The sequence below is a fragment of the Phyllobates terribilis genome, unplaced genomic scaffold (genome assembly GCF_046119375.1).
Source record: "Phyllobates terribilis strain yellow unplaced genomic scaffold, ASM4611937v1 Scaffold_4__5_contigs__length_816908805, whole genome shotgun sequence".
Lineage (NCBI taxonomy): Eukaryota > Metazoa > Chordata > Amphibia > Anura > Dendrobatidae > Phyllobates > Phyllobates terribilis.
Window position 1 is genome coordinate 536,092,264 of NW_027362764.1, and position 21,255 is coordinate 536,113,518.

Sequence of the window (21,255 nt, forward strand, 5' to 3'; positions counted from 1 at the left end):
TATGAGGGGACCTTGTAAGAGGTGGAGACATTACTGGGGGTAGAGTTATCCCGCACCTCTCCCGAAGCCGTCTGTCAACGCGAATAGCAAGGGCCATAGCGGCTTCCAGTGACGCGGGAGAGTCATACTGTGCCAACACATCCTGTAATTTGTCGGATAAACCATGACAAAACTGGCTCCTAAGAGCCGGGTCATTCCACTGGGTGTCCGTGGCCCACCTACGGAACTCCGAACAGAATTCCTCCGCCGGACGATCTCCCTGCTGAATCCTACGTAACTTAGACTCAGCAAGGGAGATCCGATCTGGGTCATCATATACGAGTCCCAAAGCAGCGAAAAACCTATCCACTGACTGGAGAACCGGGGAGCTTGGGGGAAGAGAGAACGCCCAAGATTGTGGGTCCCCTTGTAGGAGCGAGATGACAATTCCCACCCTTTGTTCTTCACTGCCCGATGACCGAGGCCGCAGCCGAAAGTACAATTTGCATGCCTCCCGGAAAACAAAAAACTTGTCCCGCCCCCCAGTGAACCTGTCAGGGAGAGCTACTTTAGGTTCTGGTCCGGCTTGCTCCAGAGGATGCAAAACCTTGGACCTAACGTCCGCCAGCCCCATGGACAAACTCTGCAACTGCCGAGCTAGACCGGCTACTGGATCCATGGTAGCTGGAGAAAAACTAAGTTGGTCGGTGAAAATGTCACACTGTCACAGAATACTGGAGGTAGGGGGCCTAAGCTGACCCTAAGCTGGGGCCCTGACTAATCCCTCATCCTGGAGGTACTGTTAAAGGTACAGAGGTCCAGGCCGCCAGCGTAACCCCTACCTCCTGAGGATCCCTGCACCACAGTAATCTAGTCCTGAGAAGGACCCCGATCACAACAATTGGGAACCAGCAATAATATGCCCACACACAGTATTTAGACGAACGAGACAGTACAAGGGAAAAACCAAAACCACCTTGCATACAACTTCAACACAACTACAACAGAGGGAACACCAACGGGAAAGGAGATAAATGATAAAGCGAGGAAAGGGAAATAACACTTCCAAATACACTTATCTCAGCAACTCCAAACACCACGATCCGCTCTGTAAGTCTGAATGAAAAGCTTTCACCGACACCTCACAAACAGACCTGCAGGAATATAAAGGAGTCTCACTAACGAAGCATTGATTGCAGCTGGGCGAGGCTGGACCTCAGCTAGCCCAGAGAGAGAGAGAATTAACTCCTTCACTGCCGAGAAAACACAAAGCACCAACAAGTCAGCTGCGAGAAGTCAGGCTGTGTACTCGTGACGATCTTCGTGGCAACACACCCGTGACAATAACATATGCACGTTATTCAAATAAATATGAAATGGTAAGTAAAGAATATCAAAAAAGATTATTTTTGGCCTCAAAAACTTTCTTCAGGGAATAGAGAGGAAACAGCTTTCTTCCTCAAACTTAAATTCTTCCAACATTCTCTAAGACATTGGAACCAGTCACGTACTCTAGTAACATCATCCCTCCGGATACTGTCAGAGTTTCCAAAACTCTAAATCCATCTGTTCTTTGGATGATCATTGCATGTATTCATTCTCATGATCTTTGCTTATCTATCTATCTATCTATCTATCTATCTATCTATCTATATCTACCTATTTATCTATCTATCTAAAGTATCTATCTATCTATCTATCTATCTATCTATCTATATATATCTATATATCTATGTATCTATCTATATCTATCTCTATACAGTATTTACTGTATTTATCTATACCTATCTCTCATATCTATCTATCTATCTATCTATCTATCTATCTATCTATCTATCTATATCTATATACAGTATATTTATCTATCTATATCTATCTATATCTATCTATATACAGTATTTATCTATCTATCTATCTATCTATCTATCTGTCTATCTATATCTATTTATCTATCTATCTATGTATCTATCTATATACAGTATCTATACCTATCCATCTATATCTATCTATCTATATCTATCTATATACAGTATTTATCTATACCTATCTATCTCTCTATCTAGAGCTATCTATATACAGTATTTATCTATCTATAGATATATCTATCTATCTATTTATGTATCTATCTATCTATTTATCTATCTCTATCTATCTATTATCTATCTATCTATTATCTATCTATCTATCTATCTGCCATTTAAATTACTACAAGCTCAATTGCTAATTTCTAGAATGCTGTTTCTTTCCAAGTGAACATATTCCAAGATGATTGTGAAAAACATCTGCTTGCTAAAGATGTCCTGTTGAGGACAAGAGATATGTTTGTTATTGTTATGTTCAGTCTTGTTAATGTGTACAGAAATGGCTTTACCTTAGTTTTTCATAACTAATATTAGTGATTTTGCTTTATTTTATATTCAGTAAACTGTATCATTGTTACATTTTCATAGATCTTGCTGAGATCCTGAGTGCATGAGTGGTGGACACCATGCTTCCAATAGGATGTAGAGTAGGTTTGTGTTCATTGCACATAATTTTTTACAGTAAAATCAGCAGTAATGGTTGTTACTTTCCCTACACTCAGGCTGATCTTCGCAATGGATGGATGGTTAGTCTACAAGTTACTTCTCTGTAGGTTTTTTTTAATTGTTTAATGAATCACTTGACCAGAGTGGAAAGCAAGGCTTGGACAAGGCTTCTTCTACATGTTTATACCTTGCCAGACACATAGATATATAGGTAAGGCTTAGGCTACCGAGGGCTTATTCACATCTGTCAATCGATCCAGTCTTTTTTTTTTACCTTGTGTATAGTAGAAAAATGGCAGACGGAAACTCAAAGAGGTTATAAAGAATGAGAAAGACATGACTGCCATCTTTGAAAAATGACGCCACACCTCTCTGTAGGTTGTGTGTCCGTAGTGCAAAAATGGCAGAAGGGAACTGGTGACATTATCACCACTGACCTCCCAAAAGTCTACACAAAGAACATTCCCTAACGCTCAACTCCAAGTAGCACGTGAGATTGTCCAGAATTACAAGGATATAATTGCCTTCTTCCAAAAACAACTCATCCCTGTTTAGAGGCTGGGAGTGATTTTGCAGCTCTGCATCATTTACTTGAGTGGAGCTGAGCTGTAATACCAGACATGACCTGTAGACTGGAATTGCACTGTTTTGGAAGAAGAAAGCCACTTCTTTCTAACCTCATGTGCTACTTGGAAGCTGGATGTCAGTGAATGTTCTCCATGCAGACTTGGGAGATCAGTGGTGCTAATGTCCTGTATATCTTTACTACAGCTGCTTAAAGGGATTCTTAATGCATTCATTATCTTTCCATTATACCTGCTTCCAGTAACATAGAGCCACCCATCGGTGGTGGATACTGATGGAAGAAGGCCCCTGTGCAAGAACATATATGTGCTCCTCTTGGCGTCTGTGACAGGACCTAGCTGATGATTTGAAGTTGAACAGTGGGCCCGTTACTTCTTGGGTCCCTGTGCGGCTACACATGTTGCACCAATGATATGTCCGTCCCTGACACCAGTACACTTGTACACCTACATATCCCCAGTGTAAAAGCTTACATTTTTTATGTAGATTTTAGAGATAAATGTATAAATCTTGCCACCTTGTAAGTAGATTGTGTTACTTATATTGTCGATTTTATTATACTCATTAGAAGAAACACCATCTATTATGGTTGCATTCACAATGCAGACTTCAGAGCTGAAATCCCCCATTTTTCTATGAAGCCTCCCTACATGCACAGAGCATGCTCTAGTGGTTTATATTAGAGTGCTATCACATAGTGCAGTAATCTTTCATGGGTAAGGCTATCTATCCAGCTGCGAATCATAGTACAAGCGCAGCTCAGGCCCTGCTTCTATCAGTCTGTTTCTATCTAAGGTGGATGAAAATTCATGTCAAAACAAATTCCACTGATTGACAGTAAAATGTTACCAATCTGATGCAAATGACATCTGTTTTCTGATCCATCTTCTCATCTGTCATTTAAACTGATGGATCGCTGTATGAACAGATGTCAATTTTGACACCCATCTTTGATCTATTTCCCCTTAGATTATAATGTTAAAATCAAATGATGAAAAGACAGAATGTGAAATAGAAGAAAAGCTATCCATTATAGGAGTTAACGGACTGATAGAAAGAGTACTAGATAAAGGAAGAGCAGCTAAGGGCACAGCATTCAGAGATTAGAGAGAGGAGATGTGCCAACTACTACCCTCCACCAGCCCTTACTACTGTATTCACCTGCACTTGGTAACCTAGTTTTCTTTAACCCATTGTCGACTAGACTGTTTTTGCGTTCATATTTTTTCCTCTTCTTCTATAACTTTTTTCCATTTTTCGTTAACATAGCCATATGATTGTGAGGCAAAAAAAAAGTGGTGGGCACTGTCACGATGAAGACAAGAATGATATGGTATAGAAAAAAACACAAACATTTATTAAAAGACAGCAACGCGTTTCAAAATCGATCTGATTTCTTCCTCAGGTTATCATGCAGAGAAGTATGTAAAACAACTTTTTGATCAAGCCGTGATCCAAGGAAATTACATGTCCCACCTACTGGTGAGTATCAAAACCCGGACACACAATAGAACAACATATGAATCGTTTATATTCATAATACAAATAAAGAATTGAAGATCATTTATACAATCTCTAGATGAAATAGCAAATAATTGCAAAAAAAAATTCCCCAATTTTTCCCCTTCATAATTATTTAGAGATTGCATATATAGAGACTGACAGTGGCATTTAACAGGCTAACAGCCATGGGTGGAGCTCCACTCCAGGTACGGCTGTTAAGGGGCAGATGATGGATGAATATCACAGCCATCATCTGCTGGGAAAGATGCGGGCTCAGGAACTGAGGTAGCTGGCATATGACGTAACTGTACATCATCTGTTGGTAATGGGTTAAGGTTGATGTATGTAGAAGTGACACTAGTAGCTAACATTCCTGCATCAAGTGTGTCTATGTACTGAGGAACCTTCTATATGCATATTTTACTAGTTTATTTATAATTGGATCCAAACTTAAAATACTCAGAACAGTTTTCATGCATTGTGTATGCTTTAATTAACAGTAACACCCTAATGCGCAAACTTTGAGCCTTTACTTCCTTACCTGAATCTGTATCAAAGAAGTGATATGACATTCCTTTCTTTTCTGCAGAAAAAAACTCACACTCTAGGAAAAAGCAATCTGGTTTTCCTGTTGAAATCAATAGGAATCTTATTTTAAGGCCACGGCCCCACTAACAGTATTTGGTCAGTATTCGGTCAGTATTTTTTCTCAGGAGTGGGAGCCAAAACCAGGTGAGGAACAATCAGAGAAAAGGTATAATAGAAACAAGTCACCAATTCTGCATTTATCACGCACTCCTGTTTTTGGCTCCCACTCCTGAGAAAAAATATTGACCAAATACTGATAGTGGGGCTGTGGTCTAAGAGTATTTCTAGTTATTCTTGAGGGGGATTTTGGAGCAGAATCCATCAAAACTACTGTGTAGACGTACCAGAAGGACATTTGTGGTCAAGTTTTTTGCAGACGCAAAATAAAGGAGCCCATACACAGTGAGACGTATCTCCATCAACTAATTACTGAGAAATGACCTGGCTCTGACTATCAGAAGTAATAATAGCTCTTCATTGACAATGTCTTTTCTGGCCAGTAGTCTAACCAGTAAAATAATGCATGTAAAATAATTTTTAATCAGTTTATTATCCTTCCGTAGTAGAGAGGAAAGGATGGATTAGTAAAAGTTAGAGGTGTGGTAATGACACTCATTTTGATGGTGGAAACTCATATGACAGATGGAACTGAAGAATTTGTGTATTTGGCTTTTGGGTTGTGCTGCAAGTTATCATTTCACAACAGCTGGAGAGCCACAGGTCATAGAACATTTACCTGAATAAAATAAAAATATAGTAGTTGAAAAAAGATGTTCCTCTTGTATGAAGTCTGATAATATTCTACACAGCTGTGCCCATATGGGTGGCATCATGCCTCTCAAAGAGCCCAAATTGTACAGATATTTGTACTAGAATGTACTGTTATATTTCCTTCGATCATTCGTAGTTTTCAGTGTAGTGCTGGCATTTTATTTACAAGGCAGGAAACTTAAGGCTCTTTCACATGAGCTGATAAATGGCAAAGGAGTACTCATAAGAATGTTCATTCCTGATCATTGACCTGTGTGAACATGTCGGTGATCAGGAAAACGCTAATTTTTCTGCTGATTGGATCGCTTAACCCCTTAAGGATCGAGCGACTTTGTACGTTAATGACCAAGCCTCATTTTTTAAATCTGACCAGTGTAATTTTATGAGGTAATAAGTGTGGAACGCTTCAACGGATCCCAGTCATTCTGAAATGGTTTTCTTGTGACTTATTGTACTTCATGATAGTAGTAAAATTTGTTCGATATGAGTTGCAATTATTTGTGAAAATATCGGAAATTTGGAGAAAATGTATAAAATTTCACAATTTTCAAATTTTAAATTTGTATGCCCTAGAACCAGAGTTATATCACATAAAATAGTTAATAAATAACATTTACCACATGTCCACTTTACATCAACGTAATTTTTGAAACGTAATTTTTTTTGTTAGGAAGTTAGAAGGGTTAAAGGTTGATCAGCGATTTCTAATTTTCCCCCCCAAAATTACAAAACCACTTTAGGGACACACATCACATTTGAAGTGATTTTGGAGGGCCTATATGACAGAAAATACCTAAAAGTGACACCATTCTAAAAACTGCACCCCTCAAAACCACATTCAAGAAGTTTATTAACTCTTAAGGTGCTTCACAGGAACTAATGCAATGTTGAAAGAAAAAATTAACATTTTAATTTTTTTCAGTAAAATTTTAATTTAGCCTCAAATTTTTTATTTTCACAACAGTAACAGGAGAAAATGGACCTCAAAATTTGTTGTGCGATTGCTCCTGAGTACGCCGACACCCCATATGTGGGGGAAAAGTACTGTTTGGGCACATGGCAGGGCTCGGAAGGGAAGGAGCTCATTTTGACTTTTTGAATGCAAAAATGGCTGGAATTGAGAGCAGATACTATGTCACGTTTGGAGAGCACCTGATGTGCCTAAACAGTGTAAACCCCAAGTAACCCCATTTTGGAAACTAGACCACTCAAGGAATGAATCTAGATCTGTGTTGAGCACTTTGAACCCCCAGGTGCTTCACAGAAGTTTATAACGTAGGGCAGTGAAAATAAAAAATCACATTTATCCCACAAAAATGTTCCTTTAGCCCCAATTTTTTTATTTTCACAAGAGTAACAGGAGTATATGGACCTAAATTTTTGTTGTGCAATTTTTCCTGAGTACACTGATACCCCTTATTTGGGAGAAAACTATGATTTGGTCACATGGCAAGGCTCGGAAGGGAAGGAGCACTGCTTGACTTTTTGAACGCAAAAATGGCTGGAATCGAGAGCGGACGCCATGTCGCATTTGGAGAGCCCCTGATGTGCCTAAACAGTGGAAATTTCCCACAAGTGACCCCATCTAGATGTGTGGTGAGCATCTTGAATCCCCAAGTGCTTCACAGAAGTTTATAATGTAGAACCGTGAAAATAAAAAATCACATTATTCCCCACAAAAATGGTCTTTTAGCCCCAATTTTTTTATTTTTACAAGGGTAACAGGAAAAAATGCACCATGCAATTTGTTATGAAATTTCTCCTGAGTACACTGATACCCCATATGTGGTGGAAAACTACTGTTTGGGCACATGGTAGGGCTCAGAAGGGAAAAAACACAGTTTGACTTTTTGAACGCAAAAGTGGCTGGAATCGAGAGCGGACGTCATGTCGCGTTTGAAGACCCCCCTGATGTGCCTAAACAGTGTAAACCCCCACAAGTGACACCATTTTTTCCCCTCAGGGAACTTATCTAGATGTGTGTTGAGCACTTTGAACTCCCAGGTGCTTCACAGAAATTTATAATGTAGAGCCGTGAAAATAAAAAAAAAATCACATTTTTCCCACAAAAATGCTTTTAGCCCCAAATTTTTTATTTTCACAAGGGTAACAGGAGAAAATACATTGTGCAATTTTTGTGCCATTTCTCTTGAGTGAGCCAATACACCATATGTGGTGGAAAACTACTTTTGAGGCACAGTGCAAAGCTCAGAAGGGAAGAAGCGCCATAAGTGTCCTCATTTTACAATGAATGCATCCAGGGATGCAGTGAGACACCACATGTGCCACACAGAAATTTATACCATTTGGCGGTGAAGAGAGGATATTTACATTTTTACTGCTAAATTGTTGTTTTAGCACCAAATTTTTAATTTTGTATATTGGCTAATAGGAAAAAATGGAACTCTCAGTTTGTTGTGCAATTTCCTCTGATTGCGCCAATACCCTACATGTGTCACGTTCACAGGTGGTGCACGTGGTAGTGGACCCACTGTGCCACAGGGTCAGGCCTGCCTAGGAAAAGGTACAGCTAAGCGGCTACCAAGTGTTCACTGGAGCTCCTGATGGTGGAGACAGACTGGGCTGCAAGTAGCCGCCAGGTACCACTCCTAGACAGTTGCCGATACTGCAGCTGCTGATCCCAGGGGTCGGGTTCGCTGACACGGGGAGACGTGACCAGAGTCACTGACTAGCAGGATATGGAGATAGATGGACTGTAAGGACAACTTGGATCTTGAAGTTAGGTTCTTGTTCTCACACGCAGTTATAAGGAAATGGTTCTAGAGCCGGCCACTCTAGAACCAGGGACTATGAACTCAGGACTGGCCTCACAGGGACCAGGGATTCAGGTAAAGGTACCGCCGGCGAGGTTTCAGGATTAGTATAGTGCCAAAATGGTCACAGGAACACGGACAAACTATACTAGACTAATTGGAAAACAGGATACGGGAATAACATTAACAGACTAAGGACGGGAGACCTGGCAAAATACAGTTGCACACATCAACTCCATTAAGGCTAAAGTATAGGAGTTGCTCAGGCACCTCCTTATTGGGAAGGGTGCCTTTTATGCAAGATGCCTCCCATCTATTGGCTGGGATACATCTTGCAGGTGCTCACTTTAACTAAATGCCTCTCAGCTATTAGCTGGGGGCATTTTACCATGTGCATGCGCTGCCCCTTTAAGAGCTTGGGAGCGCGCAAACACGACTAGGTGTGCTGCCAGAGCACAGTGTGCCATGCACAGGAAAGAAGGAAGATCACGAGGACCCTGCTGCGGCCAGGGCGGTGAGTATGCTGGTGTCGATGCATGAAGGGAGAAGGGGAACCATGCTGGGGTCGCGGCCGCGGACGTTAAAACATAATTGGGAACTAATTTTGAGGCACAGTGCAAAGCTCAGAAGGGAAGGAGCGCCATATTATAGTGCACATTTTACTGTTATGGTTTATGGGTGCCCAGAACCACTGGGAAAGCCAGTGAGGTGCCAGAACAGCAAACTACACCTCTCAATGAATTCATCTAAGTGGACAGTGATCATATTAACACCATGGGTGTGTCACAGAATTTTATACCATTGGCAGTGAAGAAAAAATAATTACATTTTTACCACAAAAATGTTGTTTTGCCCCAGATTTTACATTTTCACACAGGGAAATGGGTAAAAATAGCACCAAAATTTGTCACACAATTTCTGCTGAATGTGGAAATACCCCATATGTGGCTGTACAGCACTGCTTAGCCACATGGCAAGACTAGGGAGGGACAGAATGTTATTTGCCCTCTGAAGCACAGATTTTCCTAGAATAATTTGCAGACTCCATATACAGAGCCCAAAAGTGCTAGAAGAGCAGAATAGCCTATTCAAGTGACCTCATTTTGTAAATTATACCCCTGCCAAAAAATGTGGATGCTAAATGTGGTTTAGGCACACTGAGGCTCAGAAGGGAGGGGGGGATTAGGATTTGAGAGAACAGAATTTGCTGGATTTCTTCTGGGGGATGAGGAGTCATAGTACTTTTCCAGAGCTTTTGTACTACCAGTAACATGGAAGCCCCCTATATTTCCATTGACAGATGATGGACCTGAGTGGGGACTTGCTTTTTTTGTGGATTGAGTTGAAGCTTTTGTTGGCAACATTTTACATAGTATTTTGGATCAGATTTATCCTGCGCTCTACAATGAGCACTTATATCAGGGTTTCTATCTAAATCTCAGAGTGACGTGATTCAGATGAAACCCCCGAGTGTTCCATTAACTACTGTATAAGGAGGTAGCAGAGTTACTCTGGACTCAGTCTAGCCTCTGTTCAGCGTTGTCCTTCTTTTCAGAAGTGCACAAAACTGTGGCCGACCATGCTTTTATGCATGCGTAAAAAGACGGATGCCGCCGGATTTTAGGCCAGACAGTGTCCACAGTGTCTCCTTCTGCCTTATTATAGGGAATCTTGCGTCGGAGGGTTCCATCTGAATCATGTACTTCAGAGACTTACATGGAAACCCCGGTGTAAGTGCAAACAGAATCCACATTTTACTTGCGGATTTTGGTCCATATTTGCCTGTGGGTTTTAACATACTTCAACACAAAGCACTGAATAGGTTAAATTAGCAATCAAAATCAGCAGAAGAAAGAACATGCTGCAGATTTGAAATCCATACCACACTTTGTTTTTTTTCCTCAATGTGTGAATGGGGTTATGGAAACACTGAGAATTGTATTAGGGCTCTTTCACACGTCAGTGTTTTGAGTACGTGTGATGACAGTTTCCACACGTACTGGAGACACTGACACACGCAAACCCATTCAAGTCTATGGGTCTGCGCACATGTCCGTGTGCTCCACACGCTGACATGTCCATTTTTTACACAGTCCGCAAAATGTCTCACGCTGAACACACACGGATGACATCCGTGTGTCATCAGTGTGACACGTACCAGCGCCTGGGAATTAGCGCTACAGTTAGCACTGTTCCCAAGCGCCGGGTGCCAAACACTGCCCTCATCATTGTCCCTTGCTCGCGCTGTGATCAGCACAAGCAAGGAACAATGTTGGGAGTAGTAGTCTGCTCCCGCAGTGTCCATGTGTAAAAATAAGAATAAAATAATAAAATACTTATACTCACCTGTCGGGATATGTCCACCACTGTAATCCTCTGACCGATGACGCCGAGGAGCCGGGGAGAACGAGTCGCTCCAGCGAGCGGGGCCCTGCGCTGAGCTCAGGAACGGTGTCCTGTCACTCAGTGAGCTTCCAGTTTTGCAGTGCAGAATCCACACCACCGAATCCTGGCAACTACTAGTGGGCACATGTGAGACAGTTCTACCACAGACAATGGCCTATATACAAGAGCTGCTGGTTTATTAATAGAGATGATAAAAGTAAAGCACACAATGATTACCTGCATAAACAGTAACTTCATATCCGGGAACAACATGTGAATGCACATACGGAAGACAGAAGAACACTTTATAGAAGCAGCAAAGGAAAAGGCAAAGAATGAAACAAAAACAGGCGTTTAAGGCAGTAAACAATAAAATGAAAATTGCCTATAAACAGAAAATGCTGCAGGCTGTACATTAAGTGATAGGCTGACTGTAAAGAACATAACTGCAAATAAAATCTATTCTTGCTCAATAAAATGTCACATCGCTTGGTAACACAACAGGGGTCTCCAGACCAGACCTCCTAAAGTGTCAGCACATACAGCCTGGAGTGTAAGTGTATAGATAATGGTGGCCAATAAGAGCCTAGAACTGCTGATGAGTCCGGAGACTACCAGACATTACTAATGTACCAGTACAGCTGGCATACTTGTGGGAGTCTTATACATAAAGGACGTGTTTTTTTATATTCACATGTGGCTTCAAACAACTTAATCAAAATGTGCAGTAAGAAAATCTCATATAGTAATTATATAGCAGTAATGTAAATGTAAATTATTCAGCTATTATCTGCTTGCTACCAGCAGGATGCGAATGCATTTTTCTGTTTGCTTTTTCATTACAATCCTAGAGTTTTATGTCAGGCGAATTGGAGGAGGCAAGACTTGTGTGGCTAAACTTTAGGGTCACCATGGCTAGCAATGGGGATAGCGAGCAGTGTGGAATACTCTGATGGGCATTATGGCTGATTTAGATTGTGTGCTCAATGGGGGCACGTATGATAATGTCTGTAAAGTGCTGTGGAATATGATGGTGTTATATCAGTAAGTAAAATAAATACTGATAGTACTATAGATAACTCTGATGGGTACTGTGATTGGTACTGGTTGTACTATGCCTAACACTGATGGGCACTGTGGCTGATACTGGTTGTACTGTGGCTGATACTGGTTGTACTGTGGGTGACTAATTGGTACTGTGGTTGATACTGGTTGTACATTGGCTGACATTTATGGGCACTGGGGTTGATACTGGATGTACTGTGGCTGACACTGATGGACACTGTGGTGATACTGGATGTACTGTGGCTGACATTGATGGGCACTGGGGATGATACTGGTTGTAATGTGGGTGACTTTGATGGGCACTGGGGTTTATTCTGGTTGTACTGTGGCTGACATTGATGGACACTGGGGTTGATACTGGTTGTACTATGGCTGACAACGATGGGCACTGTGGTTGATATTGGATGTACTGTGGCTGACATTGATGGGCACTGTGGTTGATATTGGTTGTACTGGAGCTGATACTGATGGGCACTGTGGTTGATATTGGTTGTACTGGAGCTGACACTGATGGGCACTGGGGTTGATATTGGGTGTACTGGAGCTGACACTGATGGGCACTGTGGTTGATATTGGTTGTACTGAAGCTGACTCTGATGGGCACTGTGGTTGATATTGGTTGTACTGGAGCTGACACTGATGGGCACTGGGGTTGATATTGGTTGTACTGGAGCTGACACTGATGGGCACTGGGGTTGATACTGGTTGTCCTGTGCCTGACTCTGTGGACACTTTTGCTGGCTCTGGTTGTCATTGTTATTAGTGTGTTATCATTGACATTGTGGAGACTGGCACTGCTATAGAGCATTGTAGGATTGGCTGGTAAAATTGGTGTATTCATTCGTTTTTGTGCCATAAAAATCTCTTCTATATGTATATTACAGATGTATGTATAGTTTTTTCTGGACCAGATGTATGCCAAGTGAGTGTTCTTCTAGCCTGTTTTATTTCCAATTGTGCAGAACATAGCATCATGTAAAGTTAGTCGCGACTCACAGATGTATGTAACTTTAAGTGATTCCTGTGACCTGGCTACACTTGTAATATGTTAGAAAGCGTGCACATGTAGATACGTTTGGTATGAAAATTGCTATGCTCCGCTCAGTAATAGAGCTACACAAATTATTAATGCATTGCTCCCATCTCCTGGAGCCTTTTTGGCTTTCTTACTTCTGGGAAGAAATATGGATGTCATTTACTCTCTGTATAAATATCATTTTACTCATTATGGGCTGTACACAATTTAGTGTAATTACTCTGCAGTTAGCACTAATGAAGCTGAGTACTTGATGGAGGCGGATTATTAGCTCATATAGGGGCAGAGATTAGGCAGCTGTATATTCCTATATACTCTAGCAGCGGCAGCAGAGTGTACAGCCTGGCATCTGTGGGCACTGACTCAGGGATTCCCTGCCACATCCATCATCCTCCCTGACATCTCTATACAGGACTGCTCAGCTGTAGGACAAGTGCAGCTCCCATCTCCTGCCTCCTCTGGTGTGAGCCTTATAGGCTGCCTGGGAAGTTGGATTTCTGCTTGACAGCATACAAAGAAGGCGGAACTACATGGCCTCAGGTCAATAGCACATCTCAGTTTTCCTGCAAAAATGCACCAGCACAGTGAGGTAGTCAGAGGGGTCCATGCAGGGAGCACTGGGGGCTTGGGAAGCTGAGGGGGCTTTACTTTGTAGTGCTACTCTCATCCTCCCCATTGATCTACAGTGCACAGTCCTCCCTGGCAGCAGGAGGAATTCTTATTCTGATGATGGCACACTCTCACTGATCTTACCATGAGAATATTCCCTAGCAAATGGCTGAGAATAAAGATCTGCAAGAAGAACACTGTCCTCCTCCTGCTCTTCTGGGCTTCTTGCTGGATTTTCGTGAGCACTTTTCTGTTTGTGCACAGGAGCATGTTCTCAGATCGCTGCAATGATGAGGAGAGCAAGAAGATCCTGGCAGGACTGGTATGTAGCACCCTGATGGCCATCACTGGTGGGCACCAGCTACCTCTGTGCCCACCTCATGCCTATTCATATCACTTACATGGCAGTGTCTCACACATATTCCTTCCCATAAGTAACTTACTTGGAGTTTCTGGGATTAGCCCAGGATCCCACCAAGGACCCCACCAAATCCCTGATCCTATCCTGTATGTCCTGTATGTATGAGAGTGATCTTATCACCCCATGGTCCTGTCTTACCAATATTCACTGTGCCTTATTTCATTGATTGGTTGTTTAATTCATTAATTGATTGATTGATGGCCCCTATAAGAAGTGACTGATCTTACTATAGTGGTATAGTTTGTAATGGTGAACTAAGAGATGGAGAGATAAATCTACAGTATCTATCTATCTATCTATCTATCTATCTATCTATCTATCTGTCTATCTATCTATCTGTCTATTTTTCTATCTATTATTTTTCTATCTATCTATTATCTATCTATCTATGTATTATATATCTATTATCTATCTATATACAGTATTTCTGTATCTATCTATCTATCTATCTGTCTGTCTATCTATCTATCTAGCTATCTACAGTATCTATCTATCTATCTCTATTTGTAAATGTTAGAATTACCAAATATTGGAAAGTGATTCTTGTTCTACATTGCCTATCACTAGGCAATGTGTATAATACATGTGAGTGTTAGTAAATATTTAGATCAGACATTATATTTCTTTGTTTTATTTCTATTTTTAGGTTATTTTGTATGAAAAGTGTTGGAAAGTTTTATCAGTGAAAGTAGAAAAATTGCACCTGCTGAACACTAGATGGCACTGTATAGCCCTTATGGCTCAGAGGAGATCCTTGTATAAATTGGGATAGAAATCTTGCTGTAAAATGAAAGGCACTAACCCCCCAAGCATTTTGGTGATATAACATTTTAGAAGCTGTTCTTGGGTTACAAACTTGATTTTATGTAGTTCTTGTTTTCTTGTGATTGTTTTGTTTGAGTGGATTTATAAGAAAAGCAGTGGTTCCGTTTGCCCTTTCAACTTCTATATGCTCCGGATTCCAAGGTATCAGTTCGGGCACAGTCACACGGCCGTGTTCATTTTTGCCCTTGCTAAAAAGGATTTATTAAGGATGGAGGGCTTCGGCATGCCATCTGTTTTCAGTAGAGATGAGAGGATACATGTGCAGGACTCTGGTCTATAAGCCACGTCAGTTTTCCATGGCCACAAGACGGCAGCTCTGCGAAACACCTCTTACCGGCTGGTGCAACATCATCATGGTGACGTGACGTATGCAAGATGTCATACCGGGCCTACTAAATCACAAGAGGCACTGGGGATGTCAGCAGGCGATAGCCGGCTCACAGGGCTCCCATCCAGTGGCCACGGAAAACTAACATGGCCGCTGCATCATGGTCACAGAAATCAGTTTGCTCAGACCGAGTCTGATCAGATCAGAATAGAACATGAACTCAGGTAATTGCAACATATATGAAGGCTGTCCGAAACGTATTTCATTTGTTGTTTTTCTACATTCCTCTTTAAGAATGCAGATGAACATATACAGTGCCTACAAGTAGTATTCAACCCCCTGAAGATTTAGCTGGTTTGATAAGATGCAAATAAGTTAGAGCCTTCAAACTGCAAACGAGAGTAGGTTTTATGAACAGAAGCATAAATCCTACAAACCAAAAAGTTATGTTGCTCAGTTGAATTTTATTAAATTTTAAACATAAAAGTGTGGGTCAATTATTATACAACCCCTATGTTTAATATTTTGTGGAATAACCCTTGTTTGCAATTACAGCTAATAATCGTCTTTTATAAGACCTGATCAGGCCGGCACAGGTCTGTGGAGTTATCTTGGCCCACTCCTCCATGCAGATCTTCTCCAAGTTATCTAGGTTCTTTGGGTGTCTCATGTGGACTTTATTCTTGAGCTCCTTCCACAAGTTTTCAATTGGGTTAAGGTCAGGAGACTGACTAGGCCACTCCAACACCTTGACTTTTTCCCTCTTGAACCAGGCCTTGGTTTTCTTGGCTGTGTGCTTTGGGTCGTTGTCTTGTTGGAAGATGAAATTACGACCCATCTTAAGATCCTTGATGGAGGAGCGGAGGTTCTTGGCCAAAATCTCCAGGTAGGCCGTGCTATCCATCTTCCCATGGATGCGGACCAGATGGCCAGGCCCCTTGGCTGAGAAACAACCCCACAGCATGATGCTGCCACCACCATGCTTGACTGTAGGGATGGTATTCTTGGGGTCGTATGCAGTGCCATCCAGTCTCCAAACGTCACGTGTGTGGTTGGCACCAAAGATCTCGATCTTGGTCTCATCAGACCATAGAACCTTGAACCAGTCTGTCTCAGAGTCCTCCAAGTGATCATGAGCAAACTGTAGACGAGCCTTGACATGACGCTTTGAAAGTAAAGGTACCATACAGGCTCGTCTGGAACGGAGACCATTGCGGTGGAGTACGTTACTTATGGTATTGACTGAAACCAATGTCCCCACTGCCATGAGATCTTCCCGGACCTCCTTCCTTGTTGTCCTTGGGTTCGCCTTGACTCTTCGGACAAGCCTGGCCTCGGCACAGGAGGACACTTTCAAAGGCTGTCCAGACCGTGGAAGGCTAACAGTAGTTCCATAAGCCTTCCACTTACGGATGATGCTCCCAACAGTGGAGACAGGTAGGCCCAACTCCTTGGAAAGGGTTTTGTACCCCTTGCCAGTCTTGTGACCCTCCACGATCTTGTCTCTGATGGCCTTGGAATGCTCCTTTGTCTTTCCCATGTTGACCATGTCTGAGTGCTGTTCACAAGTTTGGGGAGGGTCTTAAATAGTCAGAAAAGGCTGGCAAAAGAGATCTTTAATCCACACATGTGAAGCTCATTATTCTTGGTGCCTGAACTACTTCTTAATACTTTAGGGGGACCAAACAGAATTCTTGTGGTTTGAGGGGTTGAATAATAAATGACACTCTGAATTAATTTTTAACGTTTTTTAAAAAAAAAAAAAAAATTTGCTGCAGTGCATTTCCCACTTCCAGGCTGATCTACAGTACAAATGTCACAATGCCAAGTTAATTCCGCATGTGTCAACCAGCTAAATTTGCAGGGGGTTGAATACTACTTGTAGGCACTGTAGGAATAAACATATTCAATCATATTGGCACCTTAAGGGACTTTTACAGGCTCCTTGGTTTCCTGCACATTGCTAGCTGCAGAAAGAGCAAACTGAGAATCTGTCAGTGAGCTCCTTCTGATAGGAATTTGTATCTTTTTTATGTAACTCTTTCTGAACTTCTGTGTATTGATTTAGGCTACGTTCCCACAATCTGGAGACTGCTGCGACCCCGACGCAGCAGAAAAGCCGCCGGCGGCTTCCACTCAATATGTTAATGAACGGCATGATTTTTTTTTCCACATACGGACTTTCCTCATGCGGACCCGCTGGAGAAATTGACATGCTGTGGTCTGGAAAGACGCGACGCATGTCAGTTTCCGCGGGTGATCCACATCCACTATGCTGTAACATCTGGCTGCTGCGGTTTGCACGGAGCACAAGTGCGCTGCGTCCAATCCGCAGTGATTACTGATCATGTGCACATACCCTTATGATCACAGAACATAAATTTCTGCAGCCACTCTGTGACTGCTGATTTCCAAGCCTTGACAGTGAACAACCTCAGCGATGCTTGTGGTCAAGTACCAACTAACATCTGTTCCTGATTAAAAGAAGAGGTCGACAATCTAGCCGGCACGTGACCGCAACTATGGAAATCACATACGGTACATGGAGTCATATGTCGGGTGCTCAAGCTAACAAAAGAGGGCAATCTTGACAGTGTGTACATTGCTCACTGTCAGGATAGGACACTTTACAGTGACATAGAGTCATTGCAGAAGGTTACACTCAGCCAAAAAAAAAAAAAACTTTAACTTTGATATCTTAAATCAGCTGAGAGGAGCTCAGACAAAGACAGATAAAAGAGTTACAAATTATTGTTAGCTCACTGACAAATTCTCAGTTAACTCATTCTGATGCCATCTGTGTGCTGTTTGTAACATGGCATGGGGTGGTTACCGTGGGCGAGGTGCTCGTGTTCTACGCCCCGGCTGACATTGGCTGGCCAGGATCGGGTCTTGCAAAGTTCAATAAGGGAGACCACGACTTAAGGATAAACTGTCTATTACTGAACAATAACTTGGTGGGAATTATATGCAGCAGATAGCGGGTGCATAACTTCATGAATGTTTCTCTTAGTACATGGAACATCTTTATACACATTTTCTCCATCCTGTACAGAATGACTCAGTTCTGCTTTGCTTAGTCCTCAGTCTTCACCACAACACAGCACAATACTTCAGGAACTTCCCTTTCCCCAATAACGACACTACAGTCAGTAAGTGAGAGTCCTGTACTTAAACCCCCGTTTCCGTGTCCTTTTTCCCCTTAGGGGAGCTACTTTGCCACTATCACTCTTACTCAACTTCTCTGCATGTCAAAGCCTTGGAACTACCGCCCGGGGCACTCACGTTCCCTGTTCTGATCTGTCCCGTTACCTTCTTGGTATTGCATTGCAAGGTTTCCTGCCCCAGACGCTGTCTCCGGAGAATCACTCACACCTTCTGTCACTTTCTCTTGCCTCTTTCCTGGATCTTACTATCTGTTCTCCACTCACCCCAGGGACACCCATGTCATGCGGTCCTGCTTACTTTTCAGACCGCAGGTCTGCTTCTGCTGCAGGCTGGGCCCTATCTGACTTCCTGAAAGGAAACTGTCTCTGCCCCTTCACTTTAGCCCCTCCCACTCTGGGCTAGTCCTAACTATTTACCCTAACCGTCCCTATCGACTCCCTGCTGCTTGGCAGAACACCACCTATCACTAATAACACACACACTGATAAACACATTGCACATCAAAATACATTGCAACAATACATGTGTCTTCAAAGGGGAAACATGGACAACACCTCCATCTTCTTACCTGTTTGTGATTTTCACGTACCCACAGACTTAATGTCGTTTTGATCCGTGATGCAGATCGAAGACAGACCTGTCTCCGTGACTTTGTATGGCCACAAGGTCCACAAAAAAACAGTCACATATGAACAGCCCGTAGACTGTAACGTTACGTGTTCTATCTGTGAGAAAGACCGATAGAACGCGAGCAGGAAAGACGGACGTCTGAATGAGACCATAACATTTTAATTTGCTCTATTTAGAGGAAAAGAAAATACTAAAGCTACATCTCAAAGCTTTTTAGAAGCTGATTGTAGTTCATGAATATTATCTGGAATTAGGACCAGATGGCTACCCCCCCCCCTGCAGGATACCTGTACTTGTACAAGGTCAGGCTCTGTTACTGTATGTAGCTTTAGTAGATTTACTACATTTAAGCATAAAGTGGATGTGCAGTTGTGAGCTCACGTTATACAGAAATCACTACTTACTACGCCATGGGTATTGCTATTTATTATTTTTAATGCTGGCTGCAATGATGAGTGACTGCAGCTTACTAGATTGAATTGTTTTATGCACAATCAAAATTAAAATTTTTAGAAAACCTCAGAAACCAAATGCATAGCAAGGGCTCTGTTTTTTCACGTATAAGTTCTATCTGTGTTTTTCACGGGTAGGACTGGTACCTAGTATAGTCTTGGGGGCTGTTCAGATGTTTGACTTTCTTTTTGCAGAGGTTTGTGCAAAATCAAGGAGATATGTCTGATGTTGGTTCGAGATTTGGATTAAAAACTGTCAATGCAAGTCTGAGTCCATGAAAAATCGGCGAGCACTGGGATGCCATCCGCAGGCTGTCCATTTTTCATGGACTGTTTGAAGATAGAAAAACATATTTTTTTCTTGTCTGTTAAAAACTGCTGTTGCAAGCAAGGAATAAAAATGATAGGATTTCTAATGTTTAATGCTAAAATGGATGGTTTTGATATGTTTAGAAAGTTAAAGATCACCTGCAGAACAACATGGCGATGGTTTTGTAGCCCCAAACCTATTGATAGATTCCCTTTACAACACAGATTTGAAAGACATTTTATCATTGTGCATATGTTAGGCTCCCCTTGTGAGGTGGATTTTCCAAGCCCAAAATCGGGGTGGGCACAGGGCCAACGGACGTCGGTGCAGCAGGAAGGTGAGGCATGCGGGAGACAGGTAGCAGTGGTACTGGAGACTGCAGGTGGACAAGAGACTGGGAACAGGTAGCTGAGGTATTGGAAGCCATAGACAGGAGACATCCTGGAGACTGCAGACAGGTAGCAGAGGTACTGGCAGCCTCAGGCAGACAGGAGACATCCTGGAGACAGCAGACATCTACCAGAGGTACTGGCAGCCTCAGGCAGACAGGAGACATCCTGGAGACCGCAGACATGTATTAGAAGTACTGGAAGTTGCAGGCAGATAGGAGACATCATGGAGATCGCAGACATGTAGTAGAAGTACTGGAAGCTGCAGGCAGACAGGAGACATCATGGAGACCGCAGACAGGTAGCAGAGGTACTGGAAGCTGCAGGCAAACAAGAAAAATCATGGAGACCGCAGACAGGTAGCAGAGGTACTGGAAGCTGCAGGCAAGCAGGAAAAATCATGGGGACCGCAGACAGGTAGCAGAGGTACTGGAACCTGCAGACAAACAGGAAAAATCATGGAGACCGCAGACAGGTAGCAGAGGTACTGGAAGCTGCAGGCAAACAAGAAAAATCATGGAGACCGCAGACAGGTAGCAGAGGTACTGGAAGCTGCAGGCAAACAGAAAAAATCATGGAGTCCGCAGACAGGTAGTAGAAGTACTGGAAGCTGCAGGCAGATAGGAGACATCATAGAGACCGCAGACAGATAGCAGAGGTACTGGAAGCCTCAGGCAATCAGGAAACATTATGGAGACCGCAGACAGGTAACAGAAGTACTGGAAGCCGCAGGCAGACAAGAGACATTATGGTGACTGCAGACAGAAAGTAGAGGTACGGGAAGCTACAGGAGAAATGACTCAGGAACACAGATGTGTGTCTTGGTGAGCCTTATAAAGGCGCAGGCAGATGATCACATGGGACATTCAGCCCGACGTGGAGCACAACATAGTTAAATGGACTGGGGTG

The 21,255-nt window shown here is 42.4% G+C and overlaps 1 protein-coding gene across 3 annotated transcripts in view; it reads left to right on the forward strand.

Moving 5' to 3' along the window:
* DIPK1C (divergent protein kinase domain 1C) overlaps positions 1-21,255 on the forward strand; it is a 265,620-nt gene that overhangs the window by 11,645 nt on the left and 232,720 nt on the right. For 2 of the 3 annotated variants that reach the window (XM_073678951.1, XM_073678949.1), the window contains exon 1: positions 13,528-14,145. In XM_073678951.1, coding sequence (XP_073535052.1) covers positions 13,969-14,145 — 177 coding nt within the window. In that variant the 5' untranslated portion in view covers positions 13,528-13,968. Of the gene's footprint in view, positions 1-4,497; positions 4,575-13,527; positions 14,146-21,255 lie in introns of those variants that run through there. The other variant, XM_073678950.1, reaches the window with a different exon arrangement.